Source organism: Phyllostomus hastatus, unplaced genomic scaffold, assembly GCF_019186645.2.
Source record: "Phyllostomus hastatus isolate PE091 unplaced genomic scaffold, TTU_PhHast_1.1 phas_scaffold_1066, whole genome shotgun sequence".
Classification (NCBI taxonomy): domain Eukaryota; kingdom Metazoa; phylum Chordata; class Mammalia; order Chiroptera; family Phyllostomidae; genus Phyllostomus; species Phyllostomus hastatus.
The window spans coordinates 12343618-12362109 of NW_025334004.1; the positions used below are offsets into that span (position 1 = coordinate 12343618).

Sequence of the window (18492 nt, forward strand, 5' to 3'; positions counted from 1 at the left end):
GAGCATCTGGAAGAACAGAGTGCTTTTTATCTCTTTGCTAACATAGTACATTATCAAACAGTTTAATTTTTCCAGCCTGGTAGTTGAAAGATAGTATTAAATGTTAGTTTTCCCCTCCTACATTTTGATTGTGAAAATTGTCAAACATATAAACAGTCGAAAGACTAGTACTCATTTCATATGTACTTAATAAAAGATATTAGCTCAAATAATTGGATGCCCAGACATAAAATGAAATTCAGGTTTGGTCTGACTCAGTAGCTTGCTTAATCATGTTGTTAAGAATCTAGGGAGTGGAGGGGGGAAGAGAGAGGAAGTTGCTTCCTAATACACTCTCTAACAAAAGCGAATGAACTTCTCATTTGCCCTAGCAAATGCCTCTTTATTTGGAATTGAGCTATACATGTGCTGCTAGAAAACCAGATGTGGCCACTGGACAGAGGTTTGTCTGTGTGGGGCCTGGCTTCTGTTTCTCACTCCTGGAGGCGGGGCAGAGTCGGTATCCTCAAATGCACAGGAGCACTCATGGGGACAGTGTCCACATAAACCCAAATAAAATAGGAGAAGAGGTCAGCATCTTTCTCCCATGCCTGCGTCCCTGTACTATGAGCATTTTAGAGTTCCCCATACTGCACCTTGCCTCCCCTGCTGGCACCCCCAAAGCATGGCCTTTCACTTCTCTGAATGACTACTGATTTCCTGTGATTGTCAAATTTTCCATCATGCTACTTGTTAATTCACTTCCCACAGCTGTTGTCATCTTTTTGTGCTGCTACCCTTCATTCCTCAATGTTCTCTAGCACATGGCTGTAGTGTTATCAAACTTTTTAAAAAATTCTGGGGTCACGGAAAGGATTATGACATAGCACAAAACTCAGAATTAAACCCTAGATGTCAACACTATTATTTGAAATTTCTTTGACCATTTTGTCTTGGCGACTGTGGTGACTGTAAAATGTCTACAAACTGTTTTGTTACTCCTCCCTTCAAAAGGTAGAGCCTAATTGCCCTCCCCTTAAATATGGGCTGAGAGTTAGTGACTAGCTTTTAACAAATAATATGTGGCAGAAGTAAAGATATGTGACTTTTTTCCCACTGAGGCATTTTATTTGCATGTATGTATTACATCCCTAGAAAAAGAATCCCGGGATTTTCCCTCCTGTGTGTTTTTGTCTTGCTTCCTTGTAGTCCATTGTGCCCACTTAGGTTGTCAGTATAACGAGACCAAACAGACAGGATGGCCTAATGAGATTCTGGCATTTTCTTCTCTTTTTGGTATTGTTGATGCCCTGGAGAGCATCAGCCAGGACTTAAATGTGCACCATTATGACAACAGAAAGAGCAATATGTGACTTCTGAGGCTAGGTCATAAAAAGGATAGAACTTTCCACCAGGTTCTCGTCCCCCCCCCCCCATATTGCTCTGGGAGAACCATGTGCCACGTCATGAAGACACTCAGACATCCCTGGAAGTGTCCCATGCAAAAAGGAACTGAGGCCTCCCCTGACAGCCAGCATCAACTTGCAAGCCATGCAGTATGCCACCTTGGAAGTACGAGTATGTCTTTGAGTCCCAGTTAAGACTTCAGACAATTATAGTGCTAGCTGACATTTTGACTGCAGCCTATAAGAGACTGTGAGCCAGCTGCTCTCAAATTCCTGACCCACGAAAACTGTGAGAGATAACAGTGCTTGTTTGTGCAGGCCACCATGTGTTGGTGTAATTTGTGACACAGCTATAGACAGATAATACAGGGAATCTGTCATAGGCCCTGCTCTTCAGTTCTGCCTGCCACTGCTTTGCACAGGTCCCTTTTCTTTTCCTTTATCTTTTTTTTTCTCTTTTGCTTACCAGAGCTCCCCAAATCCAGCCTCTAGAGGGAATGCTCAGAATTATTGTATTTTACTATGCAGAGTAATTTAAGTACCTTAGTCTAAACCTCTCTCATTTTGGCTAAGTCCAAGGGATGCTGCTTTCTCTGACCAGACATACTGACTGAGGTCTAAAATCTAAATGTTCTGTCCTCCTACCAGGCCAACTGGTAGCAGGCCCACTCACACAGCTGACAGCTTATGAAACAATTATTCTTGCCCTGATGGAAGTATACGTGAGCAAAGTGCTTGAAGAGCAAAGGCAGCAAAGTGCCTAAGCTGCCTGGGGGAGCTCACCGAAGAGTTGTCTCTGAGCTGAGTTGTGAAGCATAAGCAGGAGTTCATTCGGTAGATAAATGAAAGAAAGTCTTCTACGCAGAAATAACAGCAATCACAAGGGCTCAGAGGTGAGAAGAGGCATAATTCTGAGAACTGTAAACATGTCAGGGATGTGGGTAAGAATACCTGTTGGGGTGCTTGGAAGATATTGGGTACTAGGTTATATCAGGCATTATAAGCCACATGTATCAGTTAGAAGACCACAGGCAACAATTCCCTGAATCCAGTGACTTAAAAATAAGAACAATAATGAATTTAGTATCTCAGATAGTAAGTGCATAGATAGGACTGCTCCCATGTTGGTTAACTTAGCAGCTTAATGACGTTCTCAAGGACCCAGGTTTCTCCTGTATTTCTCTTGTTATTCCCAGGCTGGTGCCCCCACTGTAGTTGTCAGAGGCTGTAGCAGCTCCAGGCATCATATCTTTAAAAATTGCTTGTGGAGGAAGAAAAGGGGTCTTCTGTTCTCTCTTGTATGTAAACTTTTTAAGACTTATACTCTTTTCAGGATGGAGAAATCCCTTCCCAGAAATGTCTTCTCTCCTCCTCTCATTCATCCCAACAGCTGACTTCCCTTTAATATCATTGCCTAGAATTGCATGCTATGTCCAGGCTTAATATTAGGTGAGGGAATGGGCCACCATGGTTGACTCAGACCAATCGTAGTTTGGGGCTGGGGTTGGAGCCCAGCACTCTTTAAGCACATGGCCAAGTGTAGGAGTGTAGTTACTCAAGTGAAACTGGGATTATGTTAACAAGGTGGAAGAGAGATTGTTGGCTTTTTGGGTTGGTAGTCAGCAAAATCTGCCATGCCACGCCAAGGAATTTGGACTATATCCCATTGGGATGGAGAACCACAGAAAGATTTTAAAACAGGAAGCTGTATAATTACATTTCACCAGTGTTATCAGAATGGAGGGGTACTTAGGCGGGGCATGGGTCTGGAGGCAGGACTGCAAGTTAACAGGCTTCATCAGAAGATATTAACAAGGATTTTAGAAACTTGAATTAAGAACACCTAGTGACTAATCGGATAGAATGGTGAAAGGAAATAGAAGGAGGAGATTCTAGAATGACTTGCAGATTCCCGCGTGAGTGAATCACAGGGTATTAATCAAAGTTGGTAATGTGTATAGAAGAGGTTTGGGTAGATAAGGTGAAAGTAAAGAGAAAATGAGGTTGGTCTTGGACAATGAGGTGCCTTTAAGACACACGAATAGAGACGAGTAAACTTGCAAGGGAGAGTGAAGACCACATGACTTAAACTCCTTCAGAGGTAAGGGCTTGATGGAGTGTGGAAAGAAGGAAAATTAATGACAGAAATAAAGCAATGCAGACGAGTGACGTCTAGTGTAGGACTGGTTTGGCAGATTTTGTTCAGGGCTAGGTAGAATCAAGGACTTGCAGAGAAAATTGCAAATATGATTGTAGACAAGCCTTTAAAAAGCAGTTAAAAACCTGTTTTGAAATACGGATTTCTGTAATTTGTTTCAACATGTTGAGTTACAGCAAATGAGATGGAGAAATGATCTCAGCCCATTTATATATATATTTTTAGCCATCTGACTAGAAATGTCAGAACTTAGCCCTGTGAGCCGTTAATCAGATAAACACTGCAGGCTTTTGTAAAGAATTATGTTTTACAAATACCTGCGGGCATGTGGACTTTTCGAAGGAAGCATTGTCCAAACCAGGCTGACAAAAATAGCATAAGGACAAAGTGCCGAACTCTGGGCACTTTGGGCACCCTCTTGCGAACCAGAGGGTCACCAGTTTGATTCCCAGTTGGGGCACATGCCTGGGTTGAGGGTTCGGTCCCTTGGGGGCACATATGGAAGGTAGCTAATTGATGTTTTTCACATTTTTCTCTCACATCAATGTTTCTTGTCCTCTTTTCTCCCTCCTGTACCCTCTCTCTAAAATCCAAAGTGAAATATTTAAAGAACACAATATTAAAAAAGAAAGTGTTGATATTAAAATGTAGGCTCCTGTGTAAATTAGAAGATGTTTCAATGTACCTTCAAGTTCTAAGTTAATATAGTTCATAAACTATCTGAATTAAGTACTGTTTAAAACATAAATAGGAATTCTATTTCCATTAAAAAATCTCCCATGTGGTGGAACACTGAAGTTTGAAATACACATAGGTTAGACTTAGAACTACATAGTTGGCAGACGACTACAAGAATTTTTTTTAAAAGCTAAAATATTTGTTGAGTGTTTTTCATGTCTATGTGTTCCAGGCACTAAGTTGGGCTCTGGAATAATAAAAATACTTGATATTTGTATCATTTTGTGGTTCATCCTAACTTTATGCAACTGTTTTACTCAATGTGGCTTTTGGGGGTCCAGATAAAATGTACCCCTTGAAGAACAGGAGGGACTGAGGGACAAAGAAGAACACTGACACTGAGAATTGAGGGAGAAAGGCAAGTTGGAGAGCCAGTTAGGTTGGGAGGATCATGGAAGGAAAAGACAATACAGGTGATCCTTGAGTAACACGGGCTTTAGGGACATTGACCCTGCTGCATCAGAAATTTGCATATAATTTTTGACTCCCTCAAAACTTAACAACTAATAGCCTACTGTTGACCAGAAGTCTTACAGATAACATAAATAGTCCATTAATAATTTTTTTGTATGCTATATGAATAAATACTGTTTTCTTACAATAAAGTAACTAGAGGAAAGGAAACTACTTAACAAATTGTAAGAGAAAATACATTTACAATATGGCACATATCTGTTGAAAAGAATCCATGTATGAGTGGACTCATGCAGTTCAACCCATGTTCAAGGGTCAGCTGTGGTCATGAGAGAGTGAATGTAGAAACCAGACAATGGCCAGACCGTATGTGATGATTAGAACTCCGACCCACAAACTCTGCAGCTATCAGCCCAGAATTCTCGACTGGTTAATAACTGTCTGCTTCCCTATTTTTTGCCCCTCCCCTTCCGACTCAGGACCAATTAGAGAGAGCCAAATATGCTCCCCCAACACAATTACACAAGATGCTCTGCTCCTGGTTAGTCTGCCTCTAGTTTCCTCAAGCTCATTCTCTCAAATCAGAGCACACATTAAAACCCCCTTCCTCTCCCATTTTTTTTTTCATTTTTAGTTTTTCCACTCCCCTAACACCCTTTGAGTCTGCCGGGCACAAGTGATAGCAGCTGACTGCCTTGTTATAGCAGGCATGGAATAAATAGCCTCTTTTTGTTATCATTCAGCTTGTCTTCATTTAATTCCGCAGTTATTAGTTCACATATATTAGTGGTTTTATGTGCCAGGTGGTGCCCAGCATTGATATGGAAGCAGACAGTCCCTGCCCTCAAGGATATTCTGTCATTTGGACAGAAAGGCACATAAATATACTTGTAATTTAATGTGGTGAACAAAACAATAGGCATGTATAAAGGGGGTGTAGATCAAGTAAGGCTTTTTAGAAGAGGTGACGCTGAAGCGGAGTGCTCAGGGATGAATTGTGAGTTGGCCTGGCTAAAAGTTAGGGAAGAATATCCAAGGCAATTGGAGGGGTTGGGGGGTCGGCGGACACAACGAGCAAAACCTAGGAGGGTGGAAACCAGAGGTGCGGTGCTGGAGCAGAATAACGTAGGTAAGGAGCAGGCAAAATATGCTGCACTGACGGCTCGGCTCGTACATGGCCACGTATGTGCCACGTTTGTAGGGACTCGGACTTGACCCTTTCCAACTGGCTTCCCCCTGGAAATGAAACAGTTTGTGTAAGCAAGAAAATAGCATTAAGGAAGTATTACGGTTGTATGTATTACTGTAAGGTCCGGGTGGGGAAGAACAGCTGCTCACAATGTCTGGCACACAGTAGACATTCAATTAATGTTGAATAAATGGATCTAAACGCTTTGGTGTAGACGTCATTGTGCCGAATTTTTATGTTTTTCTCACGGGACAAGACAATGAGGCCGAGGTATCAGTTTGGGAAGCAATAAGAAAGGTTTGAGGTGGTAGAACTGCCATTCTGCCGGGCAGGGTTGGTGGACACAAAACCTCCGATAGGTTGTGGACAAGGTTGCACTATTGACGCAGACACCCCAAGACCCACCAACCAGGGGAGCCACGGAGAAAACAGCCAGTGGAGAATTCGCACAGCAGAGAGGGGCAGTGCACTCCGAGGCCCGCCCCTCTCCCGTGGACCCCAGAGTGTCACCGCACCACTCACCTGTACGCTCTCTGCCAGCCCCTCCAGGCGGGGCCAATGCACGACGCCCTTCCGGATTGGGTGCACTCAAGATCTTGGGGCGGGCAAACCCCTCTTGGGTATTGGTCACTCTGGTTGACAGACGTGCGACCAACGAAACTGGTTTGATGGTCGATGGAGGGCGGGTTCCTATCCGCGGGTCCCCTGTCAGTCATTGGCTACTAGTGGTTTCCTTGGGGACGTGGCGCCGCCGAGGGCGCAGGCCTTTTTCCGGCAGAGCTAGAGACTGCGGGGTTTTGCGGTGGACCGAGCCCAGAGGTGGCGGAGGGGCCAGAGGGCCGCTCAACCGGTGAGTGTAAGTGCTAGAGGGCTGTGGAGCCAGGAGGGACGGGAAGGGAAGGGGGTACCTCAACCCCGCCACCTGAGTACTGCCTTTCCCTCGGGACATCGCTGGCCCTTGAGAACCCCTCTCTCCAGGGAAGCCGGGTTAGGGTCCTCTGGGCGCCAGAAACGATAGCCAGGAGGGACGGGAAGGGGGTACCTCAACCCCGCCCCCTGGGTACTGTCTTTCCCTCGGGACATTGCTGGCCTTCGAGAACCCCTCTCTCCAGGGAAGCCGGGTTAGGGTCCTCTGGGTGCCAGGAACGACAGCGGGCGTACCTGGAATGGGAGTTTGGGGAGTGTGTAGCCACCGTGGCCTTCTCGAGGTCTGTTCTCATAGGTATTGAAGGTGAGCCTGAAACCCAACCAACTCTTTTCAGGCTCAGGAAATGCCTGGGACAAGGAGACCACCTTCTCAGGGCAAAAGGAAAAGGAGGTGACAGGCGGGACCGCTGAAGGGACCCCATGGCTAGGTAAGGCTATATACTTTCTTTTCAGCTGGCGCTCATTGGGGGTGGCAGGCAGGTTGAGGGGCCTTGAGACGTGAGTGAAGATAGGACTGCATCTGGACTTTGCATCTGAACATATGGTTGCAAAGATCAAAGTTGCATTCTTTCGAGGGCAGAGACAAAAGTTTCCAGCCCATAACCGCGGGCTCAGGTCGCAAAGGGCTAGATTGTAATGTTCTTGACGTATTTCCACCTGAGTGGAGGCTGTTTGATCTCCTTGAGATTAAACAAAGATTTTTTTCTTTTTTGCAATGAACTTTGAAAACAGACTGCGGTCCTTATGAATCAATATAGAAAGTGACCTTCACAGTTGAATACACTTATCCATACATTGTGATAATACTCTGAAGCTTTCAGAAAATATTAATGTGGTTCTGTGGATATGGGACAGTTGTCAAATAGAGTAAGTAGGGAAAGGCACAGAGCAATGTGTGTGGTGTAAAACCAAAGGAATGGAGAGACACACACACACATGGATCTGTTACCACATGTGACATATCTCTGTGATTGTGTATATATAAAATATCCCTGGAAAAACACACAAACTTGGTAGTAATGGTTGCCTCTAAGAGGGAAATGGTTGCATTAAGGCAAAAGACACACTTCCCACTATATATCCTTTTAAACTGATTTTTTTAAAACAATGTGCATATATTACCATTTAAGTATTTTAAAAATCAGTTGAATAAACTTTCTAACTATCCAGTTTTTGACAGCATTCTTGATGGCACTGTTGTAGTACTCTGATTCCTCAGTGTTAGGAGGTTGCTCAGGGAGACTGATGATCCTTTCATTAAAATAAGATTAATTTTTTGAATTGCACCTCAAAGTACAGACTTGAAAAAAGATTTCCCAAGCTTTTCTGATTTATATAGTAGAAGTGCCATGAACTATATAGGTCTTTTTTTTTCAAATTTGAGACTAAAAGAACATTTAAAATTCTGGTGGCATGAATTTTTGCCTTTATTAGGAAGGCTGTACTCGAGTTTAAAAGCTGTTTTTTATACTCAGTTGTAGAGACTTTCCTTACTAATGTTTGTATCATTTCAGGATCAGTTTTTCCTACCTCTGCCCAGCCTCCTGGTACTTTACTGTGCCCACAGTGAGCCCATTTCCCCGTCAGCGGGCGGCATTCCTAGGACTCTTCTGCATATCCTGTCTCCTTTTACTTATGTTAATCATGGACTTTCGACATTGGGGTGCTTCATTACCACGAGATAGGCAATATGAAAGGTGAGTCAGCTTTAGATAATTTTGATTAGCTTTTCATTGAAGTCATAAGTATTTTGACAAGCTGTTTATTAACACCTTACCACCTTTGACCCTTTTGGGGAATACTGCACTTCTATTAGTAAAATTGCATGCTACTTATTACATAAACATCTTGACAATTTTCAGTTTTGAATCAGGAATGATGCTGCTGTGTTTTGCATCTTTCTTTTTTCTTGTTTTGGTGGGCTAACTTATTGGGTACATAAATTTTAGGGTTGTTATGTACTCTTGATGAATTGGCCCTTTTTATCATTATTAAATTACTATCTTTATCCTTGATTATATTCTTTACTCTGACATCTAACTGGTCTGTTATTCAAACAGGAACTTGAGCTTTCTTCGGGTGAGTGTTAGCATGACAGATCGTTTTCCATCCTTTTAGTTTAAGCCTATTTGTGTCTTTACATTCAAAGTGGGCTTGTTGTAGGCATCATTTAGTTGAGTCTTGCTTTTTATCCCATCTGACAATGTCTGCCTTTTATCTGGGGTGCTTAAGCCATTTGTATTTAATGTGATTATCAGTTATGTTTATATTTAAATCTCTTGCTATTTCTTTTCTGCTTGTCATATCTGTTCTTTTTTTTCCTCTTTTTTTTTTTGAATTGAGTATGTGTTTTATGATTCCATCTTGTCTCTTTTGTGGCTTATTAGATATAACTTTGTTTTTACTTTTTTAGTGATTGTTTTAGGATTTATACTACACATCTTTATACTTTATACTACACATCTGTAACCAATCGTAGTCTACATTCAAGTGATATCACACCTCTTCACACGCAGTGTGAGAACCTGTGCCCTTGGCCTTTGTGCTGTTGCTGTCATATACTTTACTTCTCTGTATGTTATAATGCCACTATACATTGTTTTTTTATTTTTCCTTTAAATGTTCAATTATCTTTTAAAGAAATTTTAAAAATAAGAAAAAAAGGGTTATATATTTACTATATCTGGGACTCTTCATCCCTTTGTGTAGATTCATATTTCCACCTGGTACCATTTTTCTTTTACCTAAAGGATTTCCTTTAATGTGTCTAGTAGTGTGAGTCTGTGATTGGTGAATTCTTTCAATTTTGTATTATTGAAAAAAGTATTTATTTTGCTTTCCTTTTAAAATAAATGCTCATTGGGTTGATTAGTTTTCTTTTATTACTTTAAAGATGCTGCTGCCCTATCTTTTGGCTCGAATTCTTTCTGAGGAGAAGTCTGCTGTCATTTTTATCTTTGTTCTCTCCGTACATGTGTCCTTTTCCCCTGGCTCTTAAGATTTTCTCTTTGTCACAGGCTTTAAGCAATTTGCTTTTGCTGTTCATTTGTAGAGTTTTCTTCATGATTCGTGGGCTTGTGATTTGTTGAATCTTAAATACACGGATTTATAGTTTTTAATCAAATTTGGACAAATTTTGACCATTTTTTTTTTAGAAACTTTTTCTGTGCTCTCCCATTTCATCTTTGACATCTCCAAACACATATATATTGAGCCATGTTGAAGGTTTTTTGTTTTTTTTTTAATTTTACTTATTTAGAGAGAGGGGAAGGTGATGTAGACCCTGGCCGGCAGGATCCGTGTGTTGTGGCCATGAGAGACAAATTCACACAGACTACAGAAGTCCTGTGGAGAAAAAGGGACGGCATGGCCACTCTCTAAGAGAGAGAGAGAAAGAGAGAGAGAGAGAGAGGGCCCCGACCCCGGCCTGGACAGGCTTTTATTGCTTTTCTTGATACATTACATCGAGGATGGCCCTCATTTACTGTACACAGGTTCACTGTAGGTGAACCTTTTACAGATAACAAAGGAAAATGTTGCTTATTACTTCAAAGAGAAGGATGTTATAGATCAAGGGGAAAAGTGGTTGAACTGGTTACACTCCATACTTGGGAGGTTTAGCACAGACTTTAGGAAGTTAAAGACATACAGTAAACATTTGCAGCCTCAGTCCAGGGTGAGGGAATTTTAGCAAAAGTAAGTCTCATAGGAGCCTAAGTACAATGCAGGCCTGATTCCCTCAGGGAGAACCTATCTGTGGGTGTGGCTCCTGTGTGCTGAACCTTGCTCCTCACTGGCCTTTCCGAGTGGGAGCTGGGCTACATTCCCACGCCACGCAAAAACGGTTCCCTATAGGAAGGGATGGAGAAAGAGGGAGAGAAGTGCTAATGTGTGAGAGATACATGGATCAGTTGCCTCTTGCAAGCCTCCAACTGTCCTGGCCCACAACCCAGGCATCTGCCCTGACTACGAATTGGACCAGTGACCTTTTGGTTCTCAGGCTGGCACTCTGTCCACTAAGCCACACCAGCCAGGATGAGCCATGTTGAAGTTTTTTCACAGCATACCAATGCTGTATTCATTTTTTTTTCAGTCTCCTTTTCTGTGTTTCTTTCTTGATATTTTATGTTGCTGTGTCTTCTAGTTAATTATTTTCTTCTGTAAAGTCTAATCTGTTAGTTCCATCCACTGAGATCTGAATAATACCTTTTTTCACAGAAAATACATCTGAATTATTTGATATAGTTTTAATGTCTTGCCAGTTGCTTAGAACATCTATATTCCTTTATAACGGTGATTCATTTTGCTATTTTTTAAGCTTAGTTTCTGATTAGACTATAAAATGAAACAATGACATGTCGTGTTCATCATCTGCAACATGATTTTTTCTCTGTTGCTTCTCAGATATATATCGGTTAGGAGGCCTTGGGCTGCAAGTAACAGTCAAACTGACTTAAATAACAAGAAAGTTTATTGGCTTACATAACTAGAAGTCTAGAGGTAACAGAACCATAAGTTCAACACTTGGTGGCAGGATGGGAGTTTCTGTCTCGATTGTCCATATGTCAGCTTACTTAATTATTGCAAAATAGCAGCCAGTAGCGACAGGGGCTGCGTGCATCCTCATTCATGTCCTGTAGGAGCGACACAGGTATTCTGTGCTCACTTATAAGAATGAAGACGACCCTTCCAGAAACCTTTAGTCACTTTTTCCTTGAGTCTTTTTCTGTTAGAATTGGGACACATGGTTACTCCCCTTAATATTTCTGGGTTGTTTTGTCTCCATAATTTTCTATTTCCTATTTACTTGGTTGTTCATCCATTCATTGGACAAATATTTATTGAGTAGCCACTATGTGCCAGGTGATAATAGCATGAGGACATGGTGACTTTGGTACCTTTTCTCAAGAAGTTTGTTTTTAACGTTTACTTCTCTAGCAGTGCTGTCGTATTTTTGACTCTGCCTTTCCATAAGAGGTAATACTTGTTTAGATAACCACAGTTGTCAATAATTGGCCTTAAGCTTGTTGGCTTTGGAGAACTAAATCCATAATTTGAGTTTTCTTAATGCTTATTGGGATTTTTTTTTGACAGACCTGAGCATAGTTTCCCACTGGAAGACAGCGTGGTCTACTTATTGTATGCTATGTAGGTTGATACGGCTAGAGTGAAGACTATTAGGGAGTTAGCAGTGAGCTGTGTAACTGGAAAGGCAGATCAGGCTGAGATTGCTAAGCCATTTTAGGGAGTTTAGACATTAAGGCTTTGAAGAAGACATGGTCTGAAATGCTTTTTAAGGAAAGCTTATTTTGGTGGCATTGTAGAGAATAGAACGGATGGGGAATAAAAATGAAAGGGAGATGAATTGGAATACTCCAATAGAGAGATGATGGTGGCCTGAACTTGGGAGGCAGCAATGACAATGTAGAGCAGTAAATGGATTTCAGGGATACGTGGCAGTGATCTAGCAGCTCTTGTCTGTCACTGTACCCCAAGTGGGCAGATCTAATAAATACTTGTTAAGTTGAATTAATTGACACAAGTTAGCTATAGTGCTAAGGAACACACAGACTGTGCTGCTGTCGTGACCTTACCAAAGTCTTGACACTGTATAATACTTTCACTGAGCAGCCAGCAGCCATGTAACCTAAAGTTTCCTATTCTTTTTTTTAAAGATTTTATTTATTTATTTTTAAAAGAGGGGGAAGGGAAGGAGAAAGAGAGGGAGAGAAGCATCAATGTATGGTTGCCTCTCCCATGCCTCCCACTGGGGACCTGACCCACCGCCCAGGTATGTGCCCTGACTGGGAATCAAACTGGCAACCCTTTGGTTCGCAGACTGGCCCTCAATCCACTGAGCCACACCAGCCAGGGCTCTTCTCTTTTTCTCGTTTATTCTACTACAGTTGTCCCAATTCCACGCCCCCCCCCCCTTTGCCTTCCTCATCCCAGCCCACCCCCACTCCCACAGTCAATTCCCACACAGTTGTCCATGTCTATGGATCATTCATACATGTTCATTGTCTAATCCCTTCCCCTTATTTCCAGCATTCCCCTCTCCCCACTTTCCTCTGGTAGCTGTCAGTCTGTTCCATGTTTCCATGCTTGTGGTTCTGTTTTGCTCATTAGTTTATTTTGATCATTAGTTCCTCTTATAAGTGAGGTCATATGGTATTTGTTTTTCACTGACTGGCTTATTTCACTTAGCATAATGTTCTCTAGATCCTTCCATGCTATCCCCAAAGGTAGGAATTCCTTCTTTCTTTCTGCTGTGTAGTATTCCATTGTGTAAATATACCAAAGTTTTTTAATCCATTTACTCTATTGATGGGCACTTAGGCTGTTTCTAGCACTTGGCTATTGTAAATTGTGCTGCTATGAATACAGGGGTGCATAAGTTCTTTTGAATTAGTGTTTGGGGATTCTTAAGGTATTCCCATCAATGGAATTGCTGGGTCAAAAGGCACATCCATTTTTAATTTTTTGAGGAGATTCCATGCTGTTTTCCACTTGGCTGCACCAGTCTGCATTCCCACCAACTTTGCATTAGGGTTCCCTTCTCTCCACACCCTCACCAGCACTTGTTGTTTGTTGATTTATTAAAGATAGACATTCTGAGAAGTATGAGGTGATATCTCATTGTGGTTTTAATTTGCATTTCTCTGATGGCTAGTGATGTAGTGCATTCTTTCATATGCCTATGGGCCCCCTGTATGGCCTCCTTAGAGAAATATCTGTTCAGGTCCTTTGCCCATTTTTTAAATTGGGCTGTTTGTCTTCCTGGTGTTGAGTTGTATGAGTTCTGTATATATGTTGGAGATTAAACCCTTGTCTGATGTATCATTGGCAAATATATTCTCGCATATGGTTGGTTCCCTTTTCTTTTTGATGATGGTTTCTTTAGCTGTACAGAAGCTTTTTAATTTGATGTAGTCCCATTTGTTTATTTTTTTTCCTTTATTTTCCTTGCCCTAGGTGATATATTGGCAACAAAATTGCTACGTGGGATATCTGAAAATTTTCTGCCTATGTTTTCCCCTAGGACTTTTATGGCATCATGACTTATATTTAAGTCTTTTATCCATTTTGAATTTATTCTGGTGTATGGTATAAGTTGGTGGTCTAGTTTCATTTTTTCACATGTACCAGTATACTTCTCTTAACACCATTTATTGAAGAAGCTGTTTTTACTCCATTGTATGCTCATGCCCCCTTGTCAAATATTAACTGACCGTAGAGACATGGGTTTATTTCTGGGCTCTCTATTCGGTTCCATTGATCTATGTGTCTTTTTTATGCCAGTACCAGACTGTTTTGATTTCAGTGGCCTTATAGTGTAGTTTGATATCAGGTATTGTGCCCCCCCCAACTTTGTTCTTTTTTTCTCGATTTTCGTGTCTATTTGGGGTCTTTTTTGGTTCCATATAAATTTTTGAAATATTTGTTCTAGGCCTGTGAAATATGCCATTGATATTTTAATAGGAATTGCATTGAATCTATAAATTAAATTAGGTAGTAGGGCCATTTTAATGGTGCTAATAAATCTTATTCTTTAATAAAAATGTTTGTGTATATTGCTACAAATTACCATATATTGTTAAACTACTCATGGTAGCCTCCATGAGCCACTTAGGAAGCAAATGTTTGTTGAGAGCTTGCTGTGTGTGTGACTTTGCTAGACACTGGGGTATAAAGGTGAATAAAATGTGGCCCCTGAACTCATGGAGTTCATAATTTCCCAATGAGAAAACAGTTTATGTATAGCTGTGTAGAATCAGGAATAGAGAGAACCAGGATTTCTACTGTCAAGAATCAGGAACAAAGTTAAGAATCAGAAATAATCAGACGAAGCCCATGAGCAACCAAATTTGATATCGCGAATTTCATGTACCTGAAGTTCATGTACTTTACAGATAAGATAGCCTCTCGTCTAGAGCCTGTTCACTTTTATTTACATACAGTTCTAATTAGCTGGGTTCTGTTATCTCAGTGCACAGCAGGTAACAGCAGATTAGAATGGTGGTGGTAGAGAGTGTGTGTTGGTCGTGAGCTGTATGCACACTGATAACAATGATTAATAATATCTGGCATCTTGCCCTGGCCAGGTGGCTCAGTTGGTTGGAATGTTGTCTGTTCACCAAAACATTACAGGTTTGATCCTCGGTCAGATCACATACCCAGTTGGGACACATACAGGAGGCAACCGATTGATGTTTCTCCCTCTCATTCTCTCACCCTCACCCTCTCATCCCCTTCTGCCACCCCCCACCACTTGCTCCCCTTCCCCTCTCTCTCAAATCAATACATATATCCTCTGGTAAGGATTAAAAAATATGTATATTTGGCATCTTGATGGCAAGGCAAAAGAGGAAATTTATTAAATGTGGACTTACTCAAAATTTCTATAGATCATTTTTTTAGTGGTAAACAAGTCTACGTATTTCTGTTAAAACTTTCATTACACAGCCTAACAGTTATGTAACAATGACCTGAAATCAGTGGTTTTCAGCTTCTGTGCATCTGAATCACTTGGGGACCTTTAAAAATGCAAATCATAGGGCCTTTTCGTGCAGCCTGAGTCGAGAGCCATTGCTCTAAGGAAGTGATTTTCACTGGTGCCCCGCAAGAGTTTTAAAAATGTGTGATACCTAACTATTCAGGGGCATTTCCCTGAGATTGTCATATAAAGAAATGACAACAGCCAATACACCATAGCTGTCATATGGGCAAAAAATACATTTTTTGGTGTGCCCCAGAATTTTGGTAGTCAATTGATGTGTGCCATGAGATGAAAAAAGCTGAAAATCACTGCTCTAGGGTTTACCTCTTTGAGGAGATGTTATGGTGCAGGGAAAAAGGGATTGATTTTAGAATTAATCAGCCCATCACTTGCTGGTTAGGTGCCTTAGGCAGGTGTCGGATTGTGGAATGCCATTTTTTTTAAGATTTTATTTATTTATCTTTAGAGAGGGAAGGGAGGGAGATAGAGAGAGAGAAAGAAAAATCAATGTGCGGTTGCTGGGGGTTATGGCCTGCAACCCAGACATGTACCCTGGCTGGGAATCAAACCTGGGACACTCTGGTTCGCAGCCCGTGCTCAATCCACTGAGCTATGCCAGCCAGGGGTGCCATTTTCTTTATGTATAAAGTGAGGTAGTCTTGTCCTTTGGATTAAAAGAGAAAAAGCCTGTTGCATCATGGATGTTAGTCTTATAATATTATTTGACACTTTGGGGTTTTTTTTTTTTGTTCTCTAATTCTCTTTCCTGCCCTGCAAATATACACTGAAGACAATAGGCAGCGTTTTCTCCATTTAAAATTTTCCTTCCAGAATTTCTTTTTTTGTGGCAGCAGCTACTGCTTAAACACAGGTGACTACTAGCTGATGATAAAATCATTAAGCAAATAACTAGGAATTGATGGCAACACCTATCATTTTAGTTCAACAGCTTATAAAAAATGTTTAAGATAATGCTTGCAGTTGTGGTTTTTTTATTACAGACATGTAATATAGTCATATTTATTCTTATTTAAATTGTTCCTAATTTACACGATGAATTGTCAGTACTTTGTGGTGTTCCACAGGCGTGTACAGTGTACAGCAGGTCCTCGAATAACGTTATTTTATTCCAACATTTATTTACCCAACGCTTGTGGGGGTGGGTGCGTGTCACAGCTTTCTGAGACCAGGCAGGGCGGACCCCAACACCTCCCCCTTTTTGTTATTAAAAACTGAATTGTTGTTGTTAAGCCTGTGAAACCTACTATTTGCTGTTTCTGAATGCAAATCACAAGAAGAGCAACATCTATATACATCATAAGGCACAAGTAAAGATTAAAGCAGAAGAGGGGGCCTAGGGGTTGTCAAAACCCAGGCTCCTAAATTCAGTCTAAGAAAACATATTACAGATACAAGGGAATAACAAGAGTAACAGGTCTGATTACATTTCAGTCTTTGGGAGAAATTACATAGATTTTAGGAAGGGCAAATCACAAGGCAGCCTGAGTATAATGCAGGCCTGACTTCCTACGGGAGGACCTTTTATACCCGTGCGGTTCTGCGCACGGACTCATCCATCCCCCACTGGTTTCTTACGTGGGTGTTGAGTTACATTTCCACGTCTGGCAGAGTGGTTTTTCATATCTCCTCCCTTGTTCTTTGTTAGGACTGCTAAAGGTCCCATAAAGGTTGCTACTTGCTGGTCTCTTATACGACCCTGGGAAAACAATTTGCAGATACACCGAAGTACACAAAGCAATATAATCAGTAAACAACCAGCTGCTCCAAAAACCCAAATTCTCAAATCAGGCCCATCAAACCATGTTCTGGGATTCAGCCAACTAATATTTTCATTAAGGGCCCAAAAAACATCCTGTTTGGTTAAATGTTGAATGTCCTGCAGCTGTTGATGCAACTCTAGCTGCAATTTATCAATTTGTTCCTTTAAGTTGGTAGAAAAAGTCTCTCTTAGGTGATAAATATTGCTCCAGAAGTGCTGGCTGGAATTCTGTCTCAGGGGGATGACACATAGCTTGGAGAAGTCTGGATGGGGAGACTCCAATGGGTGGAGGTGGGTCACAGCCGGGGAAGCCTTTTCTGTGATATGGTCTCACTGTCTTCTCTGGCAGTTCCAAAGGTCGTCCTGGAGAGTAAACATAAGCATACCCTCTTCCCCAAGTTAAGAGGTGAGCCCATTCTACAATTGGCTGACCTATTGGATTGTAAGGTATTCCTGTTAAAGCAGATGCATGTAGGGCACCAGAGTAAGTATTAATAGAAATATGGATATATTTGAATCTTCCAAAAGGAGCATAAAGGGTGACATGTGTTTGCTAAATTATATGAGAATTTAGTCCTTAAGGATTAACTCCTGTAAATGGGGGGTCCCTTGCTAAGGGCTTAGCAATTAGGACATACTTTAATAATTTGCTTAGTTTGGAAAGACAGGCCCCCTGCTGTTTCTGAAAGCTGCAATGAGTTTTAAGAAGCAAGTTGTTCTCAAGACTTGGTGGTTCCTAGGTTTAGAGTTTTCAAGGAAGATGAGGGAGGGAGGTGCTGGCTTAAATATGTTTTAGACCAAAAAGGTTATGTGCCAAGGGCCTTTTGTGACATGATTAACTATTTTCTTTGGGAGGGTAGCAGCTCTCCCCAAGAAAACGATCAGCGTTCACAAGTACTGAGTTAAAAAGTGGTATTTTTTTCTTCCGTGGAGGACTAATTCTCTCCTGGAGACAGTGTACCTACATTTCATTTTTATAATAAAAGGTCACAGCTCTAGCATAAACAAAGATGATTCTTAATATATTTTTAACACATCACACCCTTCATCTCACTTATAGCATGCTTTAGATTGATAAATTTATGAACACATACACAACTTTCAGAAAGTTTTTTTCTCTACTGGCAAATGCATTTTAAATAGTAGTTTTGACCTGCTCCGTTTCCGATCTGGGTTGGTTCGCCTCTTTTTAGGCAACTTGGCGACGCAGCCACCCAGGCCTAGGCCTCTTTATCCATGCTTCGCTCAGCCTCCGGCAGCAGCGGGCGATGCAGAGAGAACATCGAGGGCCGCTGGGCCTCTGGCACTCCCGTTTCGGGTTGGGGAGTGCAGGTGCCCTATTGATATAACGTACTGCAGCCCAGAACTCCCAGGAGTGCTACCTTCCTGCCTTAGCCTCCC

At 41.5% G+C, this 18492-nt stretch overlaps 1 protein-coding gene across 3 annotated transcripts in view; it reads left to right on the plus strand.

The window, feature by feature from the left end:
* Positions 1 to 6620: 6620 nt before the first annotated feature.
* Positions 6621 to 18492, plus strand: part of ENTPD7 (ectonucleoside triphosphate diphosphohydrolase 7) — a 50360-nt gene continuing 38488 nt past the window's right edge. The window contains exons 1-3 of one of the 3 annotated variants that reach the window (XM_045854343.1): positions 6621 to 6740; positions 7147 to 7239; positions 8326 to 8508. In XM_045854343.1, coding sequence (XP_045710299.1) covers positions 7232 to 7239; positions 8326 to 8508 — 191 coding nt within the window. In that variant the 5' untranslated portion in view covers positions 6621 to 6740; positions 7147 to 7231. Of the gene's footprint in view, positions 6741 to 7106; positions 7240 to 8325; positions 8509 to 18492 lie in introns of all 3 variants that reach the window. The other 2 variants (XM_045854342.1, XM_045854344.1) reach the window with 2 other exon arrangements.